Source organism: Corvus cornix, chromosome 11 (genome assembly GCF_000738735.6).
Source record: "Corvus cornix cornix isolate S_Up_H32 chromosome 11, ASM73873v5, whole genome shotgun sequence".
In the NCBI taxonomy this organism is placed as follows: Eukaryota; Metazoa; Chordata; class Aves; order Passeriformes; family Corvidae; genus Corvus; species Corvus cornix.
Genome location: NC_046341.1, coordinates 16,367,536 through 16,391,306, shown reverse-complemented (window position 1 = coordinate 16,391,306; position 23,771 = coordinate 16,367,536). Strand labels below are relative to the sequence as shown.

Genomic DNA, 23,771 nt, shown 5'->3' with positions numbered 1-23,771 from the left:
CGGGCCCCGGAGCAGATTCCTCCCGCTCCGCCCGGGGACCGAGAGCGTACCAAGGCTGGAACAGGCGGGGACCGAGCGGGAACCGAGGGCGGGACCCGAGGCGGGACCCGAGGCGGGACGGCGGCGGCGAGACCGAGGGGGTGACCGAGGCCCGCCCAGCGCCACCGCCCGGGGAGCGGCCCCCGCCCGGCTCCCGGCCCGGCCCAGCCCGGCCCCCGGTCTGCCCCCGGCCCGGCCCAGCCCGGCCCCCCCGCCCCCCCCCCGATCCGCCCCGGCCCCTCCTGGCCCCCCGACAATCGAATGCCGTGAGTTGCCTGGAGACGGCGAACGCGGCCTTAGCGATTGTTGCGCCGGTGTCGCCTCAGTCGCCCGGCGAACGCGCTCCTGACAGGCTGCTCGCAGCCTGAGCTAGCGCATGCAGGCGGCTACACTGGGCGATTCGCCAAGTGAATGTTCGCAGAGAATTGGTCTCTGAGAGCGGTGAATGTTCACAGAGACCTGGTCTCTGAGAGCGAGTCTTGAATTTCGTTTGAAGGTAAAGATTGACTAAGGTTGTACTTTTTGGTTTTGTCACATCTGTGCTCTGAAAGAGAACACCAAAGAGAAATACAGGATGTGATAATGTCAGTCTTCTGGGGCAGCAGTTCAGTGGCATGTACAGCTGAGTGGATGAGCTACTACTGTGGTCTACTGATTGTGCTTTTTTTCCTGAAGCAATACAACATTTCCTAGAGATACCAGTTGATGCATTTTTTCCCTATAGTGATTACATAAAAATGCTTAAAGGTGAATGAGTTTCAAGTTTCAGTGGGTTGTTATGATCTAGTTGTTAAAATTATTAGGGAGATACCTCTGAATTAAGGTGCAAACGAGACCATATGCCAAAGTCAATATGGATTTTATGTAATAGTAAATGTGAGGAAGAGAGACAGAGAAGGAAATAGAGAAGGGGGGGAGGAGGTGATAGAGACAGATTAAGTAGAAAATATCACCATCCCATGGATCCCAGTGGTGTCCCATTAATACTCTTCTGGTCTTCACTGTGGTGAGGTCCTGCAAAACATAGAGTCCAATGGATTAATGCAGGTTTGGGCCAGGTGGGAATGGCCAGGTACCTCCTCGGGGCAGGGCAAGTTTGACACTGTCTCTTGCAACACTCTGGGATCTGTTGTGTTACTTTGCATTCCATGCAGTTGTCTGGTGCAAGGCTTAAGGAATGCGTGTGGGAGCACTTTGGAGTCTTTGGTGGGTTATGACACCCCCTCTGCTGCCCCTCATGGGAATGCCCCATGGATGTGGCCTTCTGGGGCTGGGGGGTTTTACAGCTGAGCCAGTTTGTGTGAGGGAGGATGGGTGTCCACTGCCTCTTACCAGAGGTCACGCCACACACCCGAAATTTCCTCCTTCCCCCTCTGTTGAAGGGAGGTTTGTGTGCAAACCTGGCCTCAGCAGATGAGTCTGTGGCTATGGCTTCCCCACCCTGAACCCAGACAGAGCTTATTTTCAGGACAGCTGCTGGGTTTGGCTTTCTTGTGGAGACATTGTTCTCCCTCAGCCTTGTTTACTTCTCCCCAGACCTGAGATAATAGGACAATAGTGTCACCTTTATCTTGTTTCAGGTCCTCTTAGGCGGCTTAACTCACAGTCCCAAGTTCCAGTCAGGAGGCATTTTCAGGGAGGGGTGGGCTTCGGTGGTCGCAGCTTCTTTACACAGTTTTGCCACAGTGGGCAACAAGTCCTTCTAGCAGTATTTAAGCCATTAACTGTTGCAGTGCAGGTGGCAGTCGCCACTGCAGCAGAGCATCCACAGGAATAGTGAACAGGCCTCTAGAACACAAGAGGTCTGATTCTCACCCCGTGGTTACAGCGAGTTCCCATCTTCCTAGTGGTTCTTAGTTTACATGTTTTAAGTTTATTGGTTCAGGAGTTCTCCACCCAATTTTATGTATAAGTCCACGTTTATGTATTTCCACTAGTTGCTTATGTATTAGTTCTGGAAAGTTCTCCCTTCTTCGATGCCACATTGGTCTACTCATGTAATTTCCCCCCTAAGTTATCCCCATTGGTTATGCCCCTGTTAGCCAGTCCTCCTCCTCAGCTGATCCCCATTGGTTGTTTCCCTTTGTTCCACTCCCGTATAAAATGCTGTGCTTTCCCCTTTTTCCTGGTCTTTGTCCCTGGATTTTCCACTGGCAATAAACCTGCTGGAACCTACACAGAGACCCCTCTCTCATCCTTTGCCTCTGCCTATGCTTTTACACCATCTTTGTTTGGGGCTCGCTCCTTGCGAAGGAGCCAGCTTTCCCTGTTTACTGCAGCTGACAGCTTTCCCTGCAGGCAGCAGCCAACCCCTGCTGGCAGTGCAAGAAGCCAAGGGCATCTGCAGCTGGACGCTGTGCTGCCTTGGGCAGCCCCAACGGTGTCAATTGACCATAACATTCCAGTCCCTCACAAGTCCTGTGAGGAGCAGCTGAGGGAGCTGGGGTTGTTTAGCCTAAAGAAAAGGAGGTTGTTACAGTTCATATACCACAATCTATGGGCTGTCCACTCTAGCTATTTTTACATAATATTTAAGCTACAGCTTTGTCTATTCTAACTATTATTAATGTTCAGATTTTTAGCTCCAGGTTTCAGTATGATCCATCTTTGAATTGCACAACATAGCCATAGAGTTCAAACGAAGTCCAACTAGAGGCCTAACAATACTAGCTACTTATGCCAAACAAGCACTTAGCTACTTTAAAATAATACAAAATTTTTAGTAGCCCTTGAGTCTGCCATGAATTGGGTTCTGGATTTTCAGTCTTCCATTTTTGCTCCTTCCAGCTTTTTTGAGGCACAGTCGTTGATATTCACGACATCGTCCAAAATGGCTTCTGAATTCCTGAAAAAGACATCAGCACCTGGACGTCTTTTGTCCAGGGTAAAAATGAAGACTCAAAGTGTAAGTACCCACTGGGGCTGTGTTAAGGCTGGAAACCGCCCTCGTGTCCCTCCTCTCCCTGCCCCTCGTGTTGTGCAGCAGTGCCATGAAGCTGCAGGCCCCCTCCCCGCCACTTTGTGCCGTGCTCCTGTTGGTGGGGGCTGTCGTGGTGCAGGAGGGAACACCGTGTGTTGCTTCAGGGACAGTCCAGCGTCCTGCCTGGCTGTGCCACCGGAGCCGAGTTAAACCAATGGAAAGCCGAAGCTGTAAGGGTGTGCTTCTTTGCCTCCCCTTTGCCACAGTAATTCCTTCTGTCAGGTTGGACACTCACCTGTGCTGCTCTCTCCAACCTGCCCTTGGGCACCTGGCATGGGGCGGGAGGGGAGCTCCAACTCTGCCTGGAGCTTCGAGAGACACAGCTGGTCCTGGCTAGAACAGGTCCCAAAGCAGCTGTTCTCTCTCGTGTCCTGTGTGGGGCACAGATCCAGCCCAGCAGTGGAGTCAGGGCAATTCCTCCTTCCCGTCCACAAAGGCCCCTTTGCTGTCTGGAGCTCACTTGACTGGAGATGCCCTGGTGCTGGGGCTCTGTCAAGGACATCTCTGTGTTTTCTTCTGTGGAGGGCTCTGCGAGGCCAGACAGAGAAAGCGAGTGCTAATTAAAAAGGGAGCACTGCAACTTGGACCCGTTGCTGTGCTTCAGGCTTGGCACAGTGCTGCTTTCCTGCCTCCCTCGGACTCAGCCAGCAGTGACATCTCCACGCTGTGGCTTGGGAGTGTTGCGCAGGGATGGAGTTTGGGGAGTTCTGATAACTCCTCCCCACTCTCTGCAAAGGTCACCAGCCCAATGCAGTGACACTAAAGAGGAAACAAATGCCCAAAGAGCAGAAATCCCCAAGCATGTCACATCAAATCCCAGAGAAGCTAATGGGACGGAGCCATGTGGTTGGAGTATGCACATTCCACTCTGTATTATTAATTTACTGATGTTAAGTATTTCAGCAGGTAACTTCCAGGGCTTCCAGAACTGTCCTGGAGGCTGTGATCACAAATTACTCACCAGTGCCACCAGCGCAAGAGGAGCCTTTCTGAACAAGGGCATCTCTGAGGCTTTTTTTCTTTTTTTTGCATTTCAGCTGCTTCCCTCTCTGTTCCAGAGGGAGAAGTGTCTCAAAAAGAAGGAGGAGGCCAGCACTGGAGGCCAGACTAAAGTGTGTAGTCTGCCCAGAATTGGCCCACTTCTAGACAAGAGTGAGACTGGTCGAAAGGTAGTCTTTTCCTGCTCTTTTCCTTGGGGTTTGATGCGAGGTTTGTAGAGGGTGTATGTTTGTGACAGACTTGCTTCCAGCAAAATACCTCAGTGTCCAGGTCCTGTTGTCATTGCAAACTGCTGGTAATGGTGGAGTTGAGTCCTGATCTGCACTAAGCCAACACAAATAACCTCTGCTGAAGCTGCTGGGGTCTGCTGAAGTGTAGCTGCCATTGCTTAATCAGTGGGGGGAAGGCTGGGGACACAAAGGCACAAAATTGCCATTTTCCATTCTCCTGCTGAAATAGCCACCTCTTGCTTTGGTGTGGTCACCATCAAATGCTTGGGATCATAGGATTCCCTACACAGTGGCAGCATGGGCCTTTGAAGGCTGAGGGCCTGCAGTAATTACTTCTGATTTAACGAAACTAATTGCATTAATGCTTTGGGTTGGAACAATGTGTTGGGACCCTGACGGAGTGTTTCACAGGCTGCCACATGTACAGGGGATTCACCCTGGGCAGAGGGGAATGGGTGTGCTTTATCTGGATCTGTGCCTACTTAGAGGTGTGTTTAAAGCTGCTTTTCTTGCAGGACTGGCTCAGTATAAAGCACAGACCAAACTGGTAGGTGACCGAGGTGGGCTGTTGAGCAGGAAATGGGCATCAAGAGACATGTAATAGACTGGTTAAGGATTGCCCTGGAGAGAGGGGTTGGGAATACCTGAGAGAAGGCCACAACTAAGGGGCAGTGTGCTGCAGCCACTCCCTTCAGCAGACTGTGTCTCCTGTGAAGACACAGGAGACCTGCTTGTGTCTCTGGAGTGACAGCAGTGTGGCTGGAGAAGGCAGACAAAGCAGGGAAGAGTTTTCTCAAAGCAGTGTCTCTGCTCCAGAAGCATTTGCTGTTGTTGTGTCATTCCAGACGTGCCTCTGCAATGGTATTAAATAAGATAGCAATAATAGATTACTAGAAAGTACCCATTTAAAGCTCATGGAAAAAGGAGATACCAACTCTAGTCTTACCCAAATTGCTGAGAAAATAACTGAACCTTATCCTCATTCAGCATTCACGTAATTTGCCTTTTTCCTAACTGCTGTGTTACTTTATATTTCCCTTTACCTCTGTTAGAAGCGCTATACTAAAGGGGACAAAGCTGTTGAAGCAAAAGAAAACTGTTTATTAGTAACGATTCAGCTGAGCTGGGTGTGTCTCCCTCCCCAAGAGACGAACACACACACCCTCCAACAAAATGGCAATCTTTTTATACCCTTTCCCAGATGGGGACTGTCCCTGTCCCCTTTCCCATTGGATGGGTACTCGGGAACTTACATTCTCTCCCGACCGCCTACTTTTCTGTCCCTCCCCTCCATCATACTTCCTTTCGGTCAGGTCTTCAACCCTGCCCCTCTTCCAGCTCACAGCAACACCCAGCAAATTAACTAGAACAAACCCAAACCATGAATAGCAACACATAAAGAACAAAACCAACAACCCTCATTCTTTCACTTAATAACCTTTTGGCTTCAGCAAAATATTACCTCATCCCTCACACCTCCTCTGGTACTGTTCCCTTCTTACTGATGTCAAAGTTCTAGATCAAAAACGGTATTTGCAGTTGTGTGGGCCTCAGTTTCCCTGTCTCAGAGTAAAGGAATCCCAACATTGTTTCCCATGGAGTCTGATGTAAATTCGTGGGTTTTACTTACTCCATGAGTGCTCAGTCATGGCCCCAGAGCTCTGTGACCACATGAGCACAGGGCTGTGCTTAAGGTAAATGCTGCCTGGCATTTTGGAGAAGGAAACCTAAGAAACGTGCCAAAAAAACAGCTTGGCTTGAGCCTGCTCAGTGTGGCCCAGCAGCTCTCAATCAGCTCGGAGCAGAGGTGGAAGAGCCACTGTTTCCCCAGTGTGGCCTGGGCAGATGTACTCACCCAGAGTCTGTACTTCACTGGGGATTAGTGTAAGATTCTTCTTTATGAACCTTCCTCCCAGCAGCTCAACCTCTCCCTCTCTCTCTCTAGCCTCTCCTTAAAGCCAGTTACCTCGAAAAGAACTTGTTTCAGGTTTCCCCACAAGAGATTGTATTTCAGAACTTCCTCGTTCATCAGGTCTCTGAAATGATACTGTATCTCATGAATATGGACAAGGTAAGTGCTGGGACGTGGCGATTTAACACTGTGCTGGAAGAGGAGAGTGGTGTAATTCCCATAGTGTACAGCAGAGCAAGTTACCTGCTGCAGCACATCCAGAGGAAAATGTCTCACACCTGTGTACTGCAAGATGGTGGAAATCTTCCTGTGCTGGGAATTCTCCCCTGATTTTGGCCATGCGTTGATAGTATCTGTCCCAAGGGAGCTCCCTTCTCTTGAAAGCCCTGGATTGATGGGAACGTTGCGGGCTGTGCAGTTCTTACCTGCTCTCGTGCTTTGCCTCGAGCCTACACCACATCCTGTGTCTCCTTGGTTCATCTTGGTTCCTGGTATGAATCTCTGCCTCTCTCAGCCTGCTTAGCTCCCTTTGTGCAACTCGCAGTCAAAGCTCAGGGGCTGAGTCTTCTCCACTTTATGCTGAAATCACTTATTATTAATGGCACTGGAACTGCAGGAAATGTGTTCTGAAACAGCCCTGGAATCAGACTGATGTAGCAGAAGCAGCGGGAGGCCTTTAGGTGCCTCTTCAGGCTCCTGCTAAGCTAATTCAGCTCTGCTCAGGTTTTCAAAAGCAACATGATGCTCTGCTTTCCCTTTGGAGAACCACAGCACATCCAAAGCCATGTGCTCCTGGAGGTTTTCACTTCTTCACTTGAAGACATTGTGATTGTTTTGCAGTTTCCCAAGAGAGTTGAGAGGAAAAAGTTGAAAAATGTCAGCAGTTGTGTTCCAGTGTAAAGAGGAAAAATGAGACCATTTGAATTTCAGTCAGGGAAACATTTTCTCAAATGAGGCTTGTGCCAAGAGTGGGCTGGTGGGAAGAGACAGGAGGGAGTCAAAATCATCTGGTTTAGACTTTCTGAGATGCATTTTGGTGCTGGGGGTTGATATCTGTGTGCTAGAAAATGCTTATTTGCTGTGTCTGCGTACCCCAGAGGGCAAACCTGGCTGCAGGGTGCCCGCAGGGACTGCTGGCTGCAGGCAGGAATGCCCAGCAGCCCAGCTTGCCTGCACAGGCAGCAAGAGCCCCTGGAGAGCCAAGATCAGCTTTTAATACTGGAACCACGCTGTCAGTCAGTGCTGGTCATGTTTCCCAGGCAGAAAATGCCTTTGAAGCCCATAGTCGATAGGCACAGCCTGGCTGTGTTTCTGTCACTTTTGGCAAGTTGATTGCTCTCATAGTTTTATGATTTTTCCTTGCTGCTTTCCTTGCTTGAAATTCTCTTTGCATCTCTTTGTTTCAGGGATTGTCTTGCTGTGTTCCTTCTTTTGCTTTTCAGGTTTTATTCTCAGTAAGGCCAGTGGTTGGTCTCCTCTCTTGCTGGTCTGCCTGCATATCCCCGCAACTGCCCCACCCAAACCCAATCTGCTAGAGAGAATTTCTTCCTTCCCCCAGGATAATATGCTGTTTTGCCTTCAAGTAGCACATTCCTCCTCTGGAACATGACTGCATGGCTGTGTGCAGGCAGAAGCCAGCAGGTTTTTGGCCTTGTTGAATATGCAGATGACTTGGTTCATCTCCAGCCTGCTGGTGCTGACCTGCTCAGCCCTTCCTTCCCACCAGCCATTGCCCTACTGCCCCTGGCTGAAATGCTGGACCCAGACAGAAGGAATTCAGTTCAGCCTTGTGAATTACCTGTACCTCCACAGCTGAAAGTGCTTTGGAAAAGGGGTCAGGGAAGGATGTCACCAGGTCACAGACAGGTCTCCTCTTGTCCGTTTCCACAAGTGGCAAAATCATCATTTCGTGTCTTTCCTGCAGTCTCCTCGGTTGGTGAGGGTCACCATGGAGAACTCACCTCATTTCCGGCTGGTGGGCTCCAACGATGCGTACCACAGAGTGCCGGCAGGCGCGCATCACACCGTGCGCATCCACTTCACCCCTGACGAGAACAAGGTGAGACTGGAGGAGCGTTATCTCCAAAGCCATTGCTTCCATTGCCCTCTGGGTACAGCCCATTCCATGCTGTGAGCTTGGCTTCAGGCCCTGGGCGGGCAGCCTGCAGCCAGTCACACCTTGGCACGTGCTGTCAGGCACTGCACGCAGGCCTGGCAGGCTCTGCTTCCCCTCCCTGCACATTGCTGAGCATTCCCAAGGGCAGATGCACAGGGAACAGTATGAAAATGACAGAGGAGTGTTGATAGATGTTCAGCCATCTCTAGGCACATCTCTAGGAAGGGGTTTAATTATTGTGGAGAATACCAGAGGAACAAAGAGGTCAGAGAGCTTTCCTCCTTCCCAACTGGCAACAGCTTCCCTGCCTCCCCCTGGACTGGAGCACAGACAGTGCTTTTTCACACCCTCTGTTCTCCAGCCTTGCAGCTGGGCTGTCCCAGATGCATGATACTGACCATGGAGCTACTGCAGGCCAGGGCAGAGGATGTGCCGTGCCTGTGGCAGGGAGCCAGCCTGGCACAGGCACACTGATCTCTAGGTGCCCTTAGTCAGCAGGAGGTTGGTGAGCTGCAGGTGACTTAGACACCTGCCTGAAAGAGCTCGTGTAGGGCAGGTACAACCTGCAGGCAGACAGACCTGTGACCCCAGAGCCTGTGGCAGTGACACTGCTGTGGCTCTGTCTTCATGCCTGTCACTGTGGTTGCTCTGTCAACTAGCACCCGTTCTGTACCAGACGTGCTTTTCCTTGGAGGTTTGAACAGCAGTGCTGAGGCCCTGGCAAGTCTGATCTCAGTGCTGTGATGTGAAGGGTTGGTGCTGTGATCTGGGGCTCGTTCATACAGAAGGGTTTAGGACATGGCATGGAAGGGAGGAAGCCTTGCAGGGAAACAAAGAGAGGCTCTTTCCAACAGCATCCTGCTACCTCTTAGCACTGTTCTTCTCCTGACTTGGCTGGACAGGCAAAGTTAGAGGGAAGCTCTGAGCCAACTGATGTTTCTACGCCAGGCCAGAGGTGCAGGATCTCTTTGGGTGCAGCTGTTTTCTCATCTTCCTTTTGCTGCTTAGAGTCAGTTTAACACTTTGTCCTATTCTCAAACAGCAGGAATATAGAAACCTAAAGAGGAATGTCCTGTGTTCCCTAGCTCCATGTTGCTTAGAAGAGACTTAGGAATTATTTAACATCATTAAAATTTAGAGTAAAAATTATGGTGGCCTAGGGCAGTTCTCTGTATGACACAAGAGCTTAATGCCACTGAGACAGGTTTTGCAAAGTGCACTGGTGCCTTTAAAATGGACATATTAGTAGGACTTAGTGTTGATTTTGGGGGTGGAAGAGGTAAATTGATGCCCTTGAAGGGTTATAGGAAATGGTTTTTCTTCTGCCATGGAGATGGCACTAAATGCCCTGTGCTGAGCCAGTTTCTTTTCCTGCAGGATTATTCCCATGAGCTCTCCTGCACCAGTGGAAAGGAAAGGATAGTTGTGCCAATTCAGGCCATTGGTGGCCGACCTATCCTGGACTTCCCTGACCAGCTGGACTTCCCAGTCTGTATAGTCAAATGCAGCAGTGAGAAGACTCTGCTGGAAAACACTGGAAACCTGGAAGCTCATTACGAGATGAGCACCAAGAGGTGAGGCAGCTCATCTATTCTTATGCAAAACACCTTTGGGTGAAAACAGAGTTGGGAAAGAGTAACAAAAGGAAGCAGAGCATTGGAGCTGCTGCCCTGCAGCCCTGGCTGGAAGTGAGCAGGATGGGTGGCATCTGCTCTTGCTTCCAGTGTTCTTAGCAGGATGCAGCCTTTGAGCTTTCTCTGTCCCAGGTTTCCTGGAGGGTGCTGGAACATGTTAGTAGCTGGCTTGCACCCTCCTGAGCACAAGCAGCTTCTGAAATGGTTACTCAGCACTGTCAGCCAAATAGACAGGAGCAGGTAACCAAATTCTCTGGGAGGACACAGGCACGTGGCATTCCAGCGGTCCCCACATTGGATGCCCAACATGAGCTATGTTGTGGGCAGCCTGTGCAGTTCCTGTTACTTAAAGCTGATCTGATTTCCCTTGTCAGCTGAGGGCATCAGTCACCTCTTCTGTTCCATGATGAACCTTTGAAAGCCAGTTGAAAATTTCAAACAGATGATTTAAATCTCTGAATAAGGTCGGGCCCCCTTTCACTGAGATTTCTTTGTAAATACTCTGAAGTTCCTGTGTTTCTGCTCTGTTTTTAAATTTTGTTTTGTGTTAAATGTTTGCCAAAATATCATGAATTCTTCATTGGGAACTTTCATAAAGGTCAAGCTCCTCTAATGCCTGTCAGTATAGCACATGCCCATAGGTATATGCACAGGTGTGTAGGAAATACGACACATTTAGAGAATATGTGAAAAGCAATTGGGCTGATTTAGAAGATAAAAATATAGAATAACTTTTGCTGGAAGGGACCTCTGGAAATCATCTGAGCAAACACACTGCTCAAAGCAAGACCAGTGTCTGGGGCTTGCAAGGTGCCCTTGGGAGATCTGGACCTGTCTTTGGATGCCGTACAAGAAAACAAACATCCAAATGGACCTAGTTAAAAAGCGGAAGAAAACAAGCTATTAGAACCCCCTTCATACCTTACCTTTTCTGCCTGTCAGGTGCAGTAGTGATTCATGGAAAGGGTAGATCTAACAGGATGAGAACTATCTTAAGGAACAGCTCACAATGAACAGATAAAAGGCCAAAATGTAGCCTGCCAGCCCCATCTCTTGGCAGTGGTTTTCATTTGGTTATTACAGTGACAGGGATGTCTCCTTCCCAGCTCTTCGTATGTGTGGGCTCAGGGAAGAGCTTAGTGATGTTGGCTGAAATCCAGAGGAGTTAAGTTTAACTGCAGAGCTTGTGTCCTTGGGTCTTGGGGAGCCAAGTCTATATGTGAGAGATGACTGCTACAGCAGTAACAGAGGAGTCTGGTGGGTACAGCCCAGGTTGGGATGTAGGAGATGCAGGGGCTGATTTGCACTCAGTTTTTCAGTCCTGACAGCTGAGTTCTGAGCTTGGCTGGATCCTCTTCTGAAAATTTGGAAATAAGAAGATACCTTCTTTCTCAGGCAACCCCTGAAGTCACCCCCAGGAGTGTTATTTCCCATCCTGCTATCTGAGGGCAGGAGTATGTAGACATGGGACAGGAGTGGGAAAGGGATGGGATGGAAGGCAGCGCTGAAGTGTGGCCAGAGATTCCCTTAACTTGCAGCTTCTCTGTTCTGGTGCAATCTCTGGCAAAAGAATAAGAAAAAAATCCTGTGCCTTGCCCACACCAGGCACTGATCCCCCCTAGCCCCAGCAGAGACCTGCAGCAGTCCTGGCAGCACCCCTGGGGCAGATGCAGAAACACGTACAGTAATCCAGCTCTGGGGCTGGTGGGGCCTTGTCTTTCCTCCCCTCTCTCCAAAGTCTCAGGTCCAGCACATAAACATTTCTGGCCCAAGGCTTCTCCATCAGCCAGTAGTGATGCTCTCACTACTGGTAATGGGAACAGGGCAGGCCCATAACTGCAGCAGTAGGTCCTTAATGAGCAGAACCTGAAGCGCCTTCATCAGCTGTCACTACTGACATGAGGAAAGTTCAGCTTGCCAGATGTTCTCTTATTTTTGTGTGGGATGCATTCATCACCAAACTCCCCAGAACACACTTTTAAGGTGACAGATTGACCACTAGCAAAGCACCAAGGCCAGGAACTTTTGTTTCCTCAGTGAGGCTCTGCAAGAGCACAAAGCCCAGCAGCTGCTGGGCAGAAGCACATTTCACCTGAGCTGTCCCATCAAAGCACAGAGTCTTGTGTCTATCAGGCAAGAGCTGTTCACCTGGTGACCAATCCTAATTGCTCCTGTTAAATCAAAGTGCACCAACACATTTGCATAATTATTTCCAACACATTGCCACAGAGTTTGTCTGGGGGGCCAAGCAAACAGTTACCAGCCTGGATGACAACCCAGAGTCCCAGACTCTGGTAAATACACAGAAACCTTCTGTTCTGTTTCCTTGATGTGCTCCTGGTAATGGTGCTTCATTTAGCTGGGACTGGATCCTTCAGATTGTAAATGGCGTCCTCCTTTTGGGTCTTGTTTCCATGCCACTGTAGTGCTCTAATGTGCATTTGTTTGCACTCTTTCAGAGTTTTGATTGCTCCTTTTCTTAAAACAGCTTTCATTGAAATGCTGATAAAATGTGCCCTTTTTAGGCTAAATCAGGATGTTTTCAAGGTAAAATAAACCAAAGAACCACACTGCAAATTCAACAGTAATTATTCCTTGGTCTTCAAGGAAGAGCTCCTTCTCCCTATCTGATTCCTAGGCTGTAATCTCACAGGGCAGGTAGTGCCCTAACATTTGCATCTCTTGAGATGAGGTTTATAGGCAGCAGGAAAAGAGAAATTCCTGAGGCAGTCAGTGTCAAGTTGTGCATGCAGATAGTTCTTAACCCTCTCTGTGCTTTTCACAAACCATTCTCTGGTGGGATTGCTGGTGGTCAGACCCTTGAGTCTCATTGCAGATAGCTGGATGCAGAGCATGGGGGAGATGAGGTCATTTTATCCCACAGGATCTTGTGAGGGCTGGATCTCCTCCCATGAGAGTCAGCAGCTGTTTGTGATCCTGTGTGTTCTGTCTGTCTTCTGTTGACTGTGGTTTGTTTGCTCCCTGTTTGCCCAAGTGAGCAGAAGTGACCTGGACTGCAGACGGAATAGAGTCCCCAGATGTCCCCCGAGTCCTGATCCCTGTCTTTGTGTTGCAGCCCTTTCTCCGTGGTTCCGGCCAGGGGAACTCTGGGCATTGGCGAAACCATGCAGGTGACAGTGAAATATCAGCCGCTGAGGACCGGTGACCATGACGCACCCCTGGTAGTGCGCTACGGCAGAGGTGAGCGCTGGGCACTGCACGGGGCATGGGACAGTTCTCCACCATCATTCCCCATTGTCCCAGCCACCTCAATTCCCTCTCCAGATGTGCCTCCCCTGTTCCAGCTTTACCCCAAAGAAAAGTGAGAACTAGCTGGTGTTTAGGGGGTCAATAAAGTGGATACCCTCTAAAAGGGCTAGGATTTTTGGAATCCTGTTTTGCTGGGAGTTGCTGAGTGGAGGAAGGAGAAACCCTGATTCTTCACTACCATGTGGCTCCACCTGGGTGAAGTTTTATTTTATTCCTGGGCAGTGCTGTGTGTGAGGTCTCCATCAGACTCTCTCCAATGCAATGTATTTCGTGCACACTTCTGTCCTGTATGCTGCTTCTCCATTGTCTTGTCACAGAGGCTTTTTCTATGTTGCCCTCTACACATGTGTGTAATTTCTGTCTCATAACATTTTCAGGCCCTCGAGTTCCTGTTTGATAACAAATCAAGACAAATTTTTCCTCATCCCCATTCCCCAGGCCACTCATGCTGTTGCAAACCTCTCCCATCTATCTCCCATTTGATTTCCAGACTGAGGAATCCCATTCAGTCTTCATATAGAAGCTGCTCTCTACTTATTAATCTTTCCTTTGTCCCTTTTTTATTTAATTTGAAATGCTCCAGCTTGGTTTTTGAGATGAGAACAATATCAAATATTTCAAGACTGATGTGGCTGTGCATTTGGACAGAGAGATGATGATGATTTTCATGGTGTTCATTTTGTAGTTGTTTGTCATATTGCAGAGCACTGGGTTGTGTTTCCTCGCTTGTGTCCCCTCCTGCTGTGGGCTGTCACTTCACTTGTTCCTCTGGGCCTTCCTTTTCTGCCCACATGCCCCCAGGCATATTTTCTTGTCAGCAACAAGGGATCAGGAGAGACAGGAGTCTCACGGGATGCCCAGGGGCAAGCCAGGACTGAACAGGGCTCCTCAGCGTCACCTGCAGGACTTTGATGCAGAATTCCCAGTGATCGGCGTGGGTCACCTGAGCACATCTGACAAATCCCACTGTAAATACTGTCACCTTGGGGCCAAATCTCTACAAACACACTCAGAAATAAGGCGTTTAAGGAGGTGCCCAGGACATCCTCACTCTGTACACACAGAGCTGTCAGGATGTGATAAATGTACTGATCCATAGAACTGCTCATTCAGCTAAAAGCTGTAACACTTTCTTCTGTCACCTGTGGTTTGCTCTGTTCCTTGTGCTTCCATCAGCGCCTGAGCTGAGCAAAGACTCCTCTTTGCTTTGTTCCAGATGAAACTATCCAGACAAAGCTTCATGGAGAAGCTATAGATCTCAACATTGGGTTGAGCACATACTCCGTGGAGCTTGAGAAGACTTACATCACCGTGTTGTGCCACACAACCATGGTCATCGAAAACAGGAGTGACACCACAGCCCACTTCCAGTGGAGGACTTATCCTAATGAGGAAGAAGAGAATCAAAGGAAGATGAGGTGGGTTTGAAAGATGCATTTCAGTGAAATACGTGGCCCAAGACTAAAACTAACATATGGCCTTAGGGGTTTGTTGGTGCTTTTGAATGGTTTAGGTCAAGTAAACCATCTCTGAAATTAGGGTGTGTGTCCCTGGGCTTCAGGAGCTCAGCACTTTGCATTCCAGTTCCATTTATACTCCAGCCAAGGATGGCGTTTTGGGGAGGAAAGGTTGATCGCAATGACTGGATTTCCTCAAGTTCTAATTGGGCTTTTGCCTCTCTAATTTTCTTCCTACGTGACCTGGCAACATCCTTAAACATTTCCTGAGTTGCCTGCCCCTCTTTCCAAAGGTCATACACCCTCTTTTTTTCCCTTAGTTCCTTCAAAAGCTCCTTGCCCATCCGGGCTGGTTGTCTTCCCCATCAGCTCGTCTTTCAGCACATTGGGACAGTCTGTTCCTGTGCCTTCAAGACTTCTTTCTTGAAGAATGTCCATCCTTCCTGGACCCCTTTGTTTTTAAAGGCTGTTTCCCAAGGTACTCTCCAAATCAGTCTCTTGAACAGGCCAAAGTCTGCCCTCCAGAAGTCCAGAGTGGAAGTTTTGTTGATGCCTCTCCTTGTTTCACCGAATATTGAGAACTCTATTATTTCACAGTCACTGTACCCCAGACGGCCTCCGACCGCATCTCCCACCAGCCCTTCTCTGTTTATGAACAGCAGGTCCAGCAGAGCTCCATCCCTTGTAGGATCACTCACCAGCTGTGATAAGAAGCTCTCCTCCATATACTCTAAGAACCTCCTCGATTGCCTCTTCTCCGCTGCGTTGAGTTCCCAGCAGATGTCTGTCAGGTTAAAGTCACCTACAAGAACAAGTGCTGGCGATCTTGAAACATCCTTCAGCTGCTTGTAGAATAACACATCCACCTCCTGGTCCTGGTTGGGTGGTCTATAACAGACCCCCCCTGAGATGTTGGCCTTGTGGGGCTTCCCCTGATTCTCACGCACAGGCACTCAACTTTATCATCATTAATCTCAAGTTCCATGGCGTCAAGAGCCTCCCTAATATACAGAGCCACCCCTCCACCTCTTCTCCCTCTCCCATCTCTTCTGAAGAGCTTGTAGCCATCCACTGCAGCACTCCAGTCATGCAAGTCGTCCCACCATGTTTCCATGATGGCGACTACATCATAGCTTTTCTGCTCTACCATGACTTCCAGCTCCTCCTGTTTGTTACATGTGTCACTAATGCGTGCATTAGTGTACGTGCACTTCAGCTGGGCTGCTGACTTCACCCCCAACTCTGGCTTACCGCCCTTAGGCTCCTCTCTGGAGAGCGTGGTTTCATCCCCTTTCCCTTCAAATCTAGTTCAAAGCCCTCTCAATCAGACCTGCCAGCTCAGGGGCTCTAGCAGGCCAGGTGCCGTAAAAGTTGCCCCCTGATCAAAAAACCCAAAATTTCACTGATGGTACCAGTCCTTAAACCACCTATTGATGATGTGGGTTTTCTTGTTCCTTTCATCATTCATCCCTGCTCCTGAAAGAACTGAGAACACCACCTGTGCTCCTGCCCCATCAACCAGTTGACTCAGAGCCTTGAAGCTCTTTTTAATTACCCTGGTGCCTTTCCTGTCAGCCTCATCGCTGCCAGCCTGGACAACCAACAGTGGGTAATAATCAGAGAGCTGATTTAGTTCATTTAGTTATTAGGGAATCTTCTGGTGATATCCAGTACCTGGATGCCAGGGAGGCAGCAGACTTCCCTGTGGAATGGATCTGGTTGACATACAGGGCCCTCCCTTAGAAGGGAGTCACCTACTGCAACTACCCTTCTTTTCTTCTTAACCCTTGAGATTGTGATTTGTCTGGCAGATGAAGTGCAACTGGAAGACTCTCCAGACAGAATTTTTTCTTTAGTGTCATCTGCCTGACCCTCTGGATCCAGGGCCTCGTACCTCTTCTCTGTCAGGGCACCTGGGTAGGTGATGGGGGTCAGGATGGAATTTTATTACCTCCCCAGGAGGGACCCATTTCCATGCCCCACCATCTCCTAGGTCTTCTCCTTCTGCCTGGTGGCAGGAAGGGCAGGGCTCTCTGACTGCTGGTGAGCTTCTCTCAGGGTTGGAAGGGTGTAACTCCACCAGCCTTTTTCCCTTTCCCTCTCCCTAATACTCCCTCAGCCTTTCCACTTCTTCCTTAAGCTCTGCCACCGGACAGAGCAGATCATCCACCTGCTCACACCACACACAGGTGTCTTGTGCGCTGTCCTCTGGCACTAATGGCAGGCTCAGACCCTCCCTGCAGCCAGGGGCCTGCACAGCTGCATCCTTCCTGGGGGTTCTGTTTGGGTTAGTACACTCTTGCTGGCAGCAGCAGCAATGGCTTTTGATAATTTGTAAGCCATTCCTGGGGGGGGAAAAGGAAAAAAAAAGGCAAGCTCCTCAGAACCAGCCGAAAGACACGAGCCACTGCCAGGAGGGTGGGTGGCTGCACCCTTTCTGTTCAGCCTGCTTGCGCGAATGGCCGCGCAAAAACCGACAAGCTGCGTGCCAAAACCGCCGTGCCAAAACTGCCGTAGCAAGACCGGTTTGCTGCGGTCTGGGTCCCTCCCACTCCCCAGAGCCATTTTAAATTGCCTGCCAAGGACCAGGCGATCGACCCTCGCCAGCTTGAATGGATGGCAAGAGGGTCCTTCAGTGCCCTGGGCTTCTTGGTTTTCTGCTGTTCTCTATCTACTTACACAGTATCTGACTTCATGCAAGCTCTGTGTGTTAAAAGAAAACCCCCTGACATTCTCTGGCTACTTCCCTGGACTGTTTATTTCCATTTTTTCCCACTTGCCTGCCTCAGCCTGGACCCCAAGTGATCCACTTTCCCTCAGAAGCAACTAGGTTTCCCCACAGTTAACTTCAGCCTGGTTTTGGTTTTGTGGGTTTTTTTCCAATTACATTTGTTTTCATGCCAGTTTGTGTCCTAGACTTTGACCAGGACATTTTGTTCTTCCTTACTTCCAGTCTTAGGGATGGTTTTAGCTCCAAGGCTACTGTCGTGCTGTGAGATCTCAGAGCAGAGAGGACATTTTTATGAGAGGAGACAGTGCAGGATCCTCTCCCTCTCAGCACATTCTATGACCATGCACTGGGATGGGACCCAAAAAGCCCTGGATCATGAAAAAGTCTCTCCAGGAGTTTGCTGTCTCCCTCCTGCATGACAAAGTCCCTTTCCTTCTCAGGGCCTCTGTTTTCATGCATATAAAACCTTGAATGTCACTGAAGGGATGCAATGTCTGAATTCATCAATTGCCTTTGGAAGTGCTCTGGGATGCTCTCATGGAAGGCAGAGTAGGGAACAGGGCAGGTCCAAAATGAAGAAACAAAGAGTGATGCTGGTGACCTGTAGCTGCAACCCAGCTTCGCCTCCTCTTCCCAGGGAAGTCCTGCAGTGGGTGCTCCTTGATCTTGATCTGCCTCCCCTGAGGAGCTCAGTGGTAGGAAAAGCCACTTGAGGTAGCTGGTGGATTCCCCTCAGCTGTGGCAGAGGTTTTGAGCCAGGAGGTTCTCTTGAGGGCTGCTGGCTTTCGAAACCTCTCCTGAGCTTGTAAGTGTGGAGTAAAACTGCATGCTATGCCAGTGAACAACAAGTGATCCTCTGATCCATTTGGGACCCCGTGGCTCGGGGTCAGCCCCTTGCTGAGGAGCTGCTGCTGCTACTCCCCAGGTGCTTTGCTCTCCTGCACTTACACTGATCTCTGCAAATACGTGGCTTATTAAACGATCTGCTGGGTTTGTCTCTCCCTGCGGCTGCAGGCTGTGTTATTTGCTTAGTCCGGAGAAAGAGGTCTGGCTGGAAAATTTACTGGAGGAGAAAAGAATAATGGAGGAGCGGGGCACTTGTGAAGATCGCACTGCCAGGCTGAGTGACATAGTTGATGAGGAGATGGCAAAGGTGCAACAAGACCCCATACTGTTCTTCAATGACTTTTTTTCCATTGAACCACTGGTGAGTGATAGCTGAGTACCTCATCTCCTCTCCCTCTTCCTCATCCCTCCCCCCTTCCCGTCACCTCCCCCCCCATGTGGTCACTCGGCAGATCCTCAGCTGGCTTGATGTGCTGACAGGGAAGACATTGAGTTTCTGGTGAGGCTAGAGAGCTCGCTCCTAAAAGCATTTCTGCCCTGTGGGGTCAGGGCAGGGGTGGGAGCCTGACAAAGCCAAGCCCTGCTCCTGGGGCTCGACCTCAAGGTAGGGGCTCCCCCAACACGTGGTGTGTGGGGTTTAGCAGGGGTGCTGGAGCACTGCCAGTTCACATATTGACCTGAAGAATGCAAAGGAAAAGGAGGCCAAATTCAGCGCAAGGTTAATCACAGAAATGCCAATCCCTTCGTGTAACCACGACTTGCACTGTTTCTGAGTCTCCCTTCCAGTGTCATCTGCGAGCCTGGACACAAGGCTGGCAGGTTTAAATGGGCTTTTTGGGTTCCGTTGCACAGAGGGACAGAAAACCTTTTCCTTTTCTGTTTATGCAAGCAAAGCCCCACCTCCTTCCATCAGCCAGAGCCCTGATTCTGAGTACTGGCATAGTGAGAGATGATGAATGCCTAATGTCTGCACAGTGCAAAATCCCTTCTCATCTTGGAGTAAACCCTAGAATAATCCCAAGCTCTGCTTTCTTTCAAAACAGGTTAAACTAATATTTTTATTTTCAAGGAAGGGGATCGTGTTCTCTTCATGGTTACTCCTGGTGCCCATCTAAGGCCAAGAGCCGCCAGTGCACAATGGCAGTTACACACCACTGTAGCTGCCAGCAGCGTGAAATCACCAAGAGCTGTGTCAGAGCAGCAGGAATATTGTGGAGAGTGGGAGCTCATTGGCTGAGCATTAAGAGCTCCCAGCGGTGTGTTGAGCTTGGTTTGGTTTCCTCAGGCTCCTTGTGTTGTTCACTCCTGCCTCAACATTGATGCTCTAAATAAAGCCTTACAGGACTGTGGGTGAAAACAAGAAATGTGATGTTAGAAGATAAGTGGTTTGCTGTCTCTTTCTGTTTTAGGAGGGAGAGATCAGGCCAAATTGTTCGGCCAAAATCAAGGTGACCTTTAAACCCCAAGAAGCGCTAGAGTACCGAAGTGTGGCTTACTGCAACATCACAGGTACAGCTCCTTTCCCCTGCTCCTCTCACCCACAGTGAAGCCATGGTGCAAGCCCGAGCCCGTTGGGCTCCCACGTAACTGCTGGGAAGAGTCTGTGGTCAGCGGGCAGTGCTGGCACATCCCCACTGTCCCTGCAGCTTCCAGGGAGTCTCCTGTGCAAGGCCAGGGCTCAGAGCACCCGTGTCTGGATTACTGATCCCAGAACAACCCAGGCAGTGCAGGGAGAAGCTTTCATGCCATGGCTTTGCCAGCATTTCCTCAAAGGCCGAAGAGCTACAGAGCAGAAGAGCTTTAGTGAATGAGCACTAAGTTCCTCTAGACCACTGACCTCCAGGATGGCTCCATTTTACATGGATCCATCATCAGGCAGTGGGAGCTGAGTTAGAAATGTGCTCCCCGACCCTGGATCACCTCCCACTGCCCAGACACCACCAGACCAGAGGTGGCTGAGGCCTGCTGAGCCCAGGCTGTTTGTGGAAGGACCACCCTTGGCCAGCACCTGCTTCTCTCCTGTGTGGGAATTGTCACCTTGCAGCTCTCAGTCAGTGGAAATAGAACACAGTGCTGAGTGTCAGAAGCTGAGGGCTTTGGCAACAGAGTCCTGTGCTGCTGGGCCACCTACAAAACCCAATTTGCCAGGTAGCAGTTGCCAAACTCTTTATGAGCTTTGTGCCTTCACTGAATGGATTTCAAAGCTCCTCTAAGTGCATGGGAAGGAACCCATAGAATCACGTTAAGTATGTTAAGGATGGAATGGACCTTAAAGATCCCCTAGTCCCAAGCCCCTTGCCATGGGCAGGGCCACCTGCCACTAGACCAGGTAGCTCCAAGCCCCATCCAGCCTGGCTTTGAACACTTTCAGGGCTGGAACCTCCACAAATTTCCTGGGCAACCTGTTCCAGTGTCTCCCCAACCTCTCAGTAAAAAATTTCTTCCTAGTATCGAACCTAAATTTCCTTTCTTTCAATCTGTACTCATTACTCCTTGTCCTGTCACTACAGGACATCAGAGGTGTTTTAAACTCAGCAAACTGGTGGCTAAATGAGAAACCAGCCCAAGGAATGGGTTAGAAATTGGAAGTCAGCCCTAAGGTCTATCTCCTGAGGGAAGAAAAGGGTCCATATCAATAGCCAGAGATCTGCCGGGATGAACCACGCTTCTCATAGCGATATGATGGAACTCTGTTTATTCTATTGTCAGACCCATAGTTACACTCTAATTCCTCAAGCACACATAGGCAAGCTCCATACTATTGGGTTACAGCTACTGTTCACACGGCCTTTAATAGCAAGCGATTGGTTACAGATTAATATGCACGCGACTAACTAACATGAGTCTTTCTCTTTCTGTGGTCAGCATCCCCCTCCCCAACATCCTGTCGGCTTGCCACATCAGCATTGCTCCTCTCTTTTTTCCCTAGTCAAGGACAGTTCACTAATATAGCTTGGATTGTGCACGTACACATGTCCCTGTTCACTCAGCCATTTCTCTGCACATATCTTCTCTTGGAGCATCAGGAGCTGGTTGCATCCAGCTCAGAGTCAGGGACAAGCATTGAGGCAGCCTGAAAAATACAGGATAACAGAGAGAATTATTGTGCTGAAATGGACATCTCTCCACAGGCCGTGAGACCAGGCTGCCCCTGAAGCTCAGAGGGGAAGGCAAAGGACCCTGGGTTGAACTCAGCTATCATACACTGAACCTTGGGAAGATTTACGTCAACACACCCCACGCCTATGAGGTGAGCAGCAGGGTTGGGGTGGATCCTGATGGCTCCTGAGGCAGCAGCGAGCCTGGTGGACCTGTGGAATTCCTGGCAACTTGGGCAGTTGTGAGCAGGGAATATTTGACGTACTGCTCAAATCTGGAGGGGTCGGAAAGGCGTGTCTGCTGTTCATGAAACCCCAAGCCCTGCTTTTTGGCAGCCTTCCTTGGCCATCAGCTGGGGAGGCTTCCTGCAAAACCCCTTGGCCCATGAAAGCAACACTGGGTCAAAAAGCTGCATGTGCAGAGGCTTTTGTTCCAGTCCCAGGCACAAATCAGCTTTGTGCTCAGGCTGTCCAAAAGCAGCTGGAACAAACTGGCTGCATTTGAGTTCGAGTCCAGTGCAAAGAGTTTTCAGTCCAGTGCCTCCTGCCTATTCCTGGCAGTCGGAGGAAAGCCATCCACCCTCCTGGCTCAGCACTGGTCAAGGGGCTTGGGAGTGCTTTCCCTTGCTGAGCAGTCCCTCACCACACTTCAGCCTTGGTGCATCTCTGGCTCTAGAAAGAGGAAAGTGTTCCTGGGAGAAAAAGTAAAGGAATTTTCTACCTATTTGCCTCCACCCCAATACTGTCAAGTTTGCAAAAAACAAAACAGAACAAAACAAACACAACAAAGAGAGCAACTGAAAGAGGTAGGAAATGAGGCACTACATCATGCCAGACACTTTCAAAAGCTTGGCTGGGGAAGGGAAAGGCACCCTGAGTTTTCTTACCAAAAGATGGTGCTGTCTATACATTTTCATGCTGGTGCCTCATTGTTTATCAATGAATTGTTTCCGTGATCTGAGAAAAGGCGAATGAGTAGATGGTCCTGTTGGAGCTGTGCTAACCAGGGCAGCAGCAGCAGCTCTGTGGTGATTCACTACGCAGCTGCAATCACCTCACGTTGCTCCCAGGGCCAGGTCTGAATGAGCTTGGTGATGCTGACCAGAGGTGGACTGCTCTGTGTCCATGGGATAACCCCAGGGTGACTCTGGTTATGTGAAGTTACCAGTGCTTTGCATGAAAACCCAAAGGCAGAACTTGTCCTGTTGTATTTTTTTGTCTTCTGCCATTCAGCAGCACAAAGCATCTTCTGCCCTTTCCAGGTGTCAGTTGCTTCATTAGAAAATAACTCCCAAGAAGGGAAGATTCCACATGTATTTCCATTTTGCTTTCTTGCTGCTGCAGGTGGATCTGATTAACAAGGGCCCTATTGATGCTCCCTTCACCTTCGTGCCTCCAACCGCACACGTGGCCAACTGCTTCGAGTTTGAGCCCAGGAAGGGCATCATTGCGCCAGGCGAGAGACAGACTATTCAGATCTCCTTCAAAGCCACCCTGTTGGGGATGTTTGATGAAGAATTCCAGTTCAGTGTGGCTGGATCTCCTATGCCTGCAGCACTGAGAATCAAGTAAGGAGTCTGGGAGCTTGGTGAGCCCATCTCTAGCTGACTCTGGGACATCCCCCACTTACCTCAGTTTGGGGTGGAGCAGAGAAAAAAGATGTTTCCTGAGGTCATAACCTCTGCTCTGATCCTGACATTGCCTTAGTGTGAGGATGCCTGCTGGCCTGTGTGGGTACCTGGGAGCTGGAGTGACTCCCCCCTGCAGGGATCTCCGTCTGCCTTGAACCATGGCAGGCAGTGGGATGGATCAGCTTTGGGCAGTAGCTGCTCCGGCATGTCCCACCTGAACAGCCAGCAAGGCCTCCAGGGCTTTGGAGATGGGCCAGCCTGGGTGATTGTGCGCCAGAAGCAGCATTTTTAAAATCCTCTGATAATAATTGGTCCCAAAGGGGCAGCAGCAGCCTCACCTCAGCTCTCATGCCCATGCATGGAGACAGGCTGAGCTCCCAACTCCTGTGCAGAGAGTGCTCTGGTACCTCCTCTCCACAGCCAGGAAAGGGCTGATGTGGGACAGGGAACTCTGCAGCAGGGACTGTCACAAGAACTTGGCCTTCATCCCATGGGCTGGTGCCATTGCAAGAGAGAATCCTTGCCTAGCAAAAGGGAGAAGGGGTGATAATAGGGGAGGCAGAGCTCACTTCTCAGAACCACAGCAGCGTGAGGGCTTGTCCCTGCTAGCCTGAGCCATGTGCTGGTGGGATAATGTAGTGTAAGCAGGAAAGCTGATGCTGGCTGCTCTGGAGCTTTGGAGCTAGGCTGCTGCTGTTGGAGGGCACTGGGTCAAGGCAGTAAAGAAATGAAAGCAATCTGCAGTCGATTGTACCTTGTATCGATGAGGGGAAATGGATGAAAAAGAACAAGAAGGTTATTACTAAGCAGAGAAAAGTGTAAGTAGGT

At 49.9% G+C, this 23,771-nt stretch overlaps 2 protein-coding genes and 1 long non-coding RNA gene across 3 annotated transcripts; all 3 read left to right on the top strand.

Moving 5' to 3' along the window:
- The first annotated feature begins 296 nt into the window (after window positions 1-296).
- LOC120410632 lies at window positions 297-8,410 on the top strand. Its single transcript, XR_005602927.1, has 3 exons — window positions 297-535; window positions 2,827-2,944; window positions 8,085-8,410. It is a non-coding gene; the product is annotated as an uncharacterized LOC120410632 (long non-coding RNA).
- Window positions 8,411-8,903: 493 nt separating this feature from the next.
- Window positions 8,904-14,708, top strand: LOC120410621 (hydrocephalus-inducing protein homolog). Its single transcript, XM_039558600.1, has 4 exons — window positions 8,904-8,996; window positions 9,654-9,850; window positions 12,987-13,111; window positions 14,397-14,708. Exons 1-4 carry the CDS (start codon window positions 8,904-8,906, stop codon window positions 14,606-14,608), a joined length of 627 nt encoding a protein of 208 aa, XP_039414534.1. The 3' UTR covers window positions 14,609-14,708.
- A 3,679-nt stretch (window positions 14,709-18,387) lies between these two features.
- On the top strand, window positions 18,388-22,884 carry LOC120410620 (hydrocephalus-inducing protein homolog). Its single transcript, XM_039558599.1, has 4 exons — window positions 18,388-18,575; window positions 19,624-19,723; window positions 21,346-21,464; window positions 22,657-22,884. The coding sequence occupies exons 1-4, from the start codon at window positions 18,450-18,452 to the stop codon at window positions 22,882-22,884; spliced, it is 573 nt and encodes a 190-aa protein (XP_039414533.1). The 5' UTR covers window positions 18,388-18,449.
- The last annotated feature ends 887 nt before the right edge of the window (window positions 22,885-23,771 follow it).

Bases quoted from the DNA above. Each gene is read 5' to 3' on its own strand.
- LOC120410621 (XM_039558600.1), top strand. From the start codon at position 8,904: ATGCCTGTCACTGTGGTTGCTCTGTCAACTAGCACCCGTTCTGTACCA. The intron at 8,997-9,653 runs GCAAGTCTGATC...CTTTTCCTGCAG, and splicing joins ACAGCAGTGCTGAGGCCCTG to GATTATTCCCATGAGCTCTC. The intron at 9,851-12,986 runs GTGAGGCAGCTC...TTTGTGTTGCAG, and splicing joins TACGAGATGAGCACCAAGAG to CCCTTTCTCCGTGGTTCCGG.
- LOC120410620 (XM_039558599.1), top strand. From the start codon at position 18,450: ATGGAGGAGCGGGGCACTTGTGAAGATCGCACTGCCAGGCTGAGTGAC. The intron at 18,576-19,623 runs GTGAGTGATAGC...TTTCTGTTTTAG, and splicing joins TTTTTTCCATTGAACCACTG to GAGGGAGAGATCAGGCCAAA. The intron at 21,465-22,656 runs GTGAGCAGCAGG...TTGCTGCTGCAG, and splicing joins ACACACCCCACGCCTATGAG to GTGGATCTGATTAACAAGGG.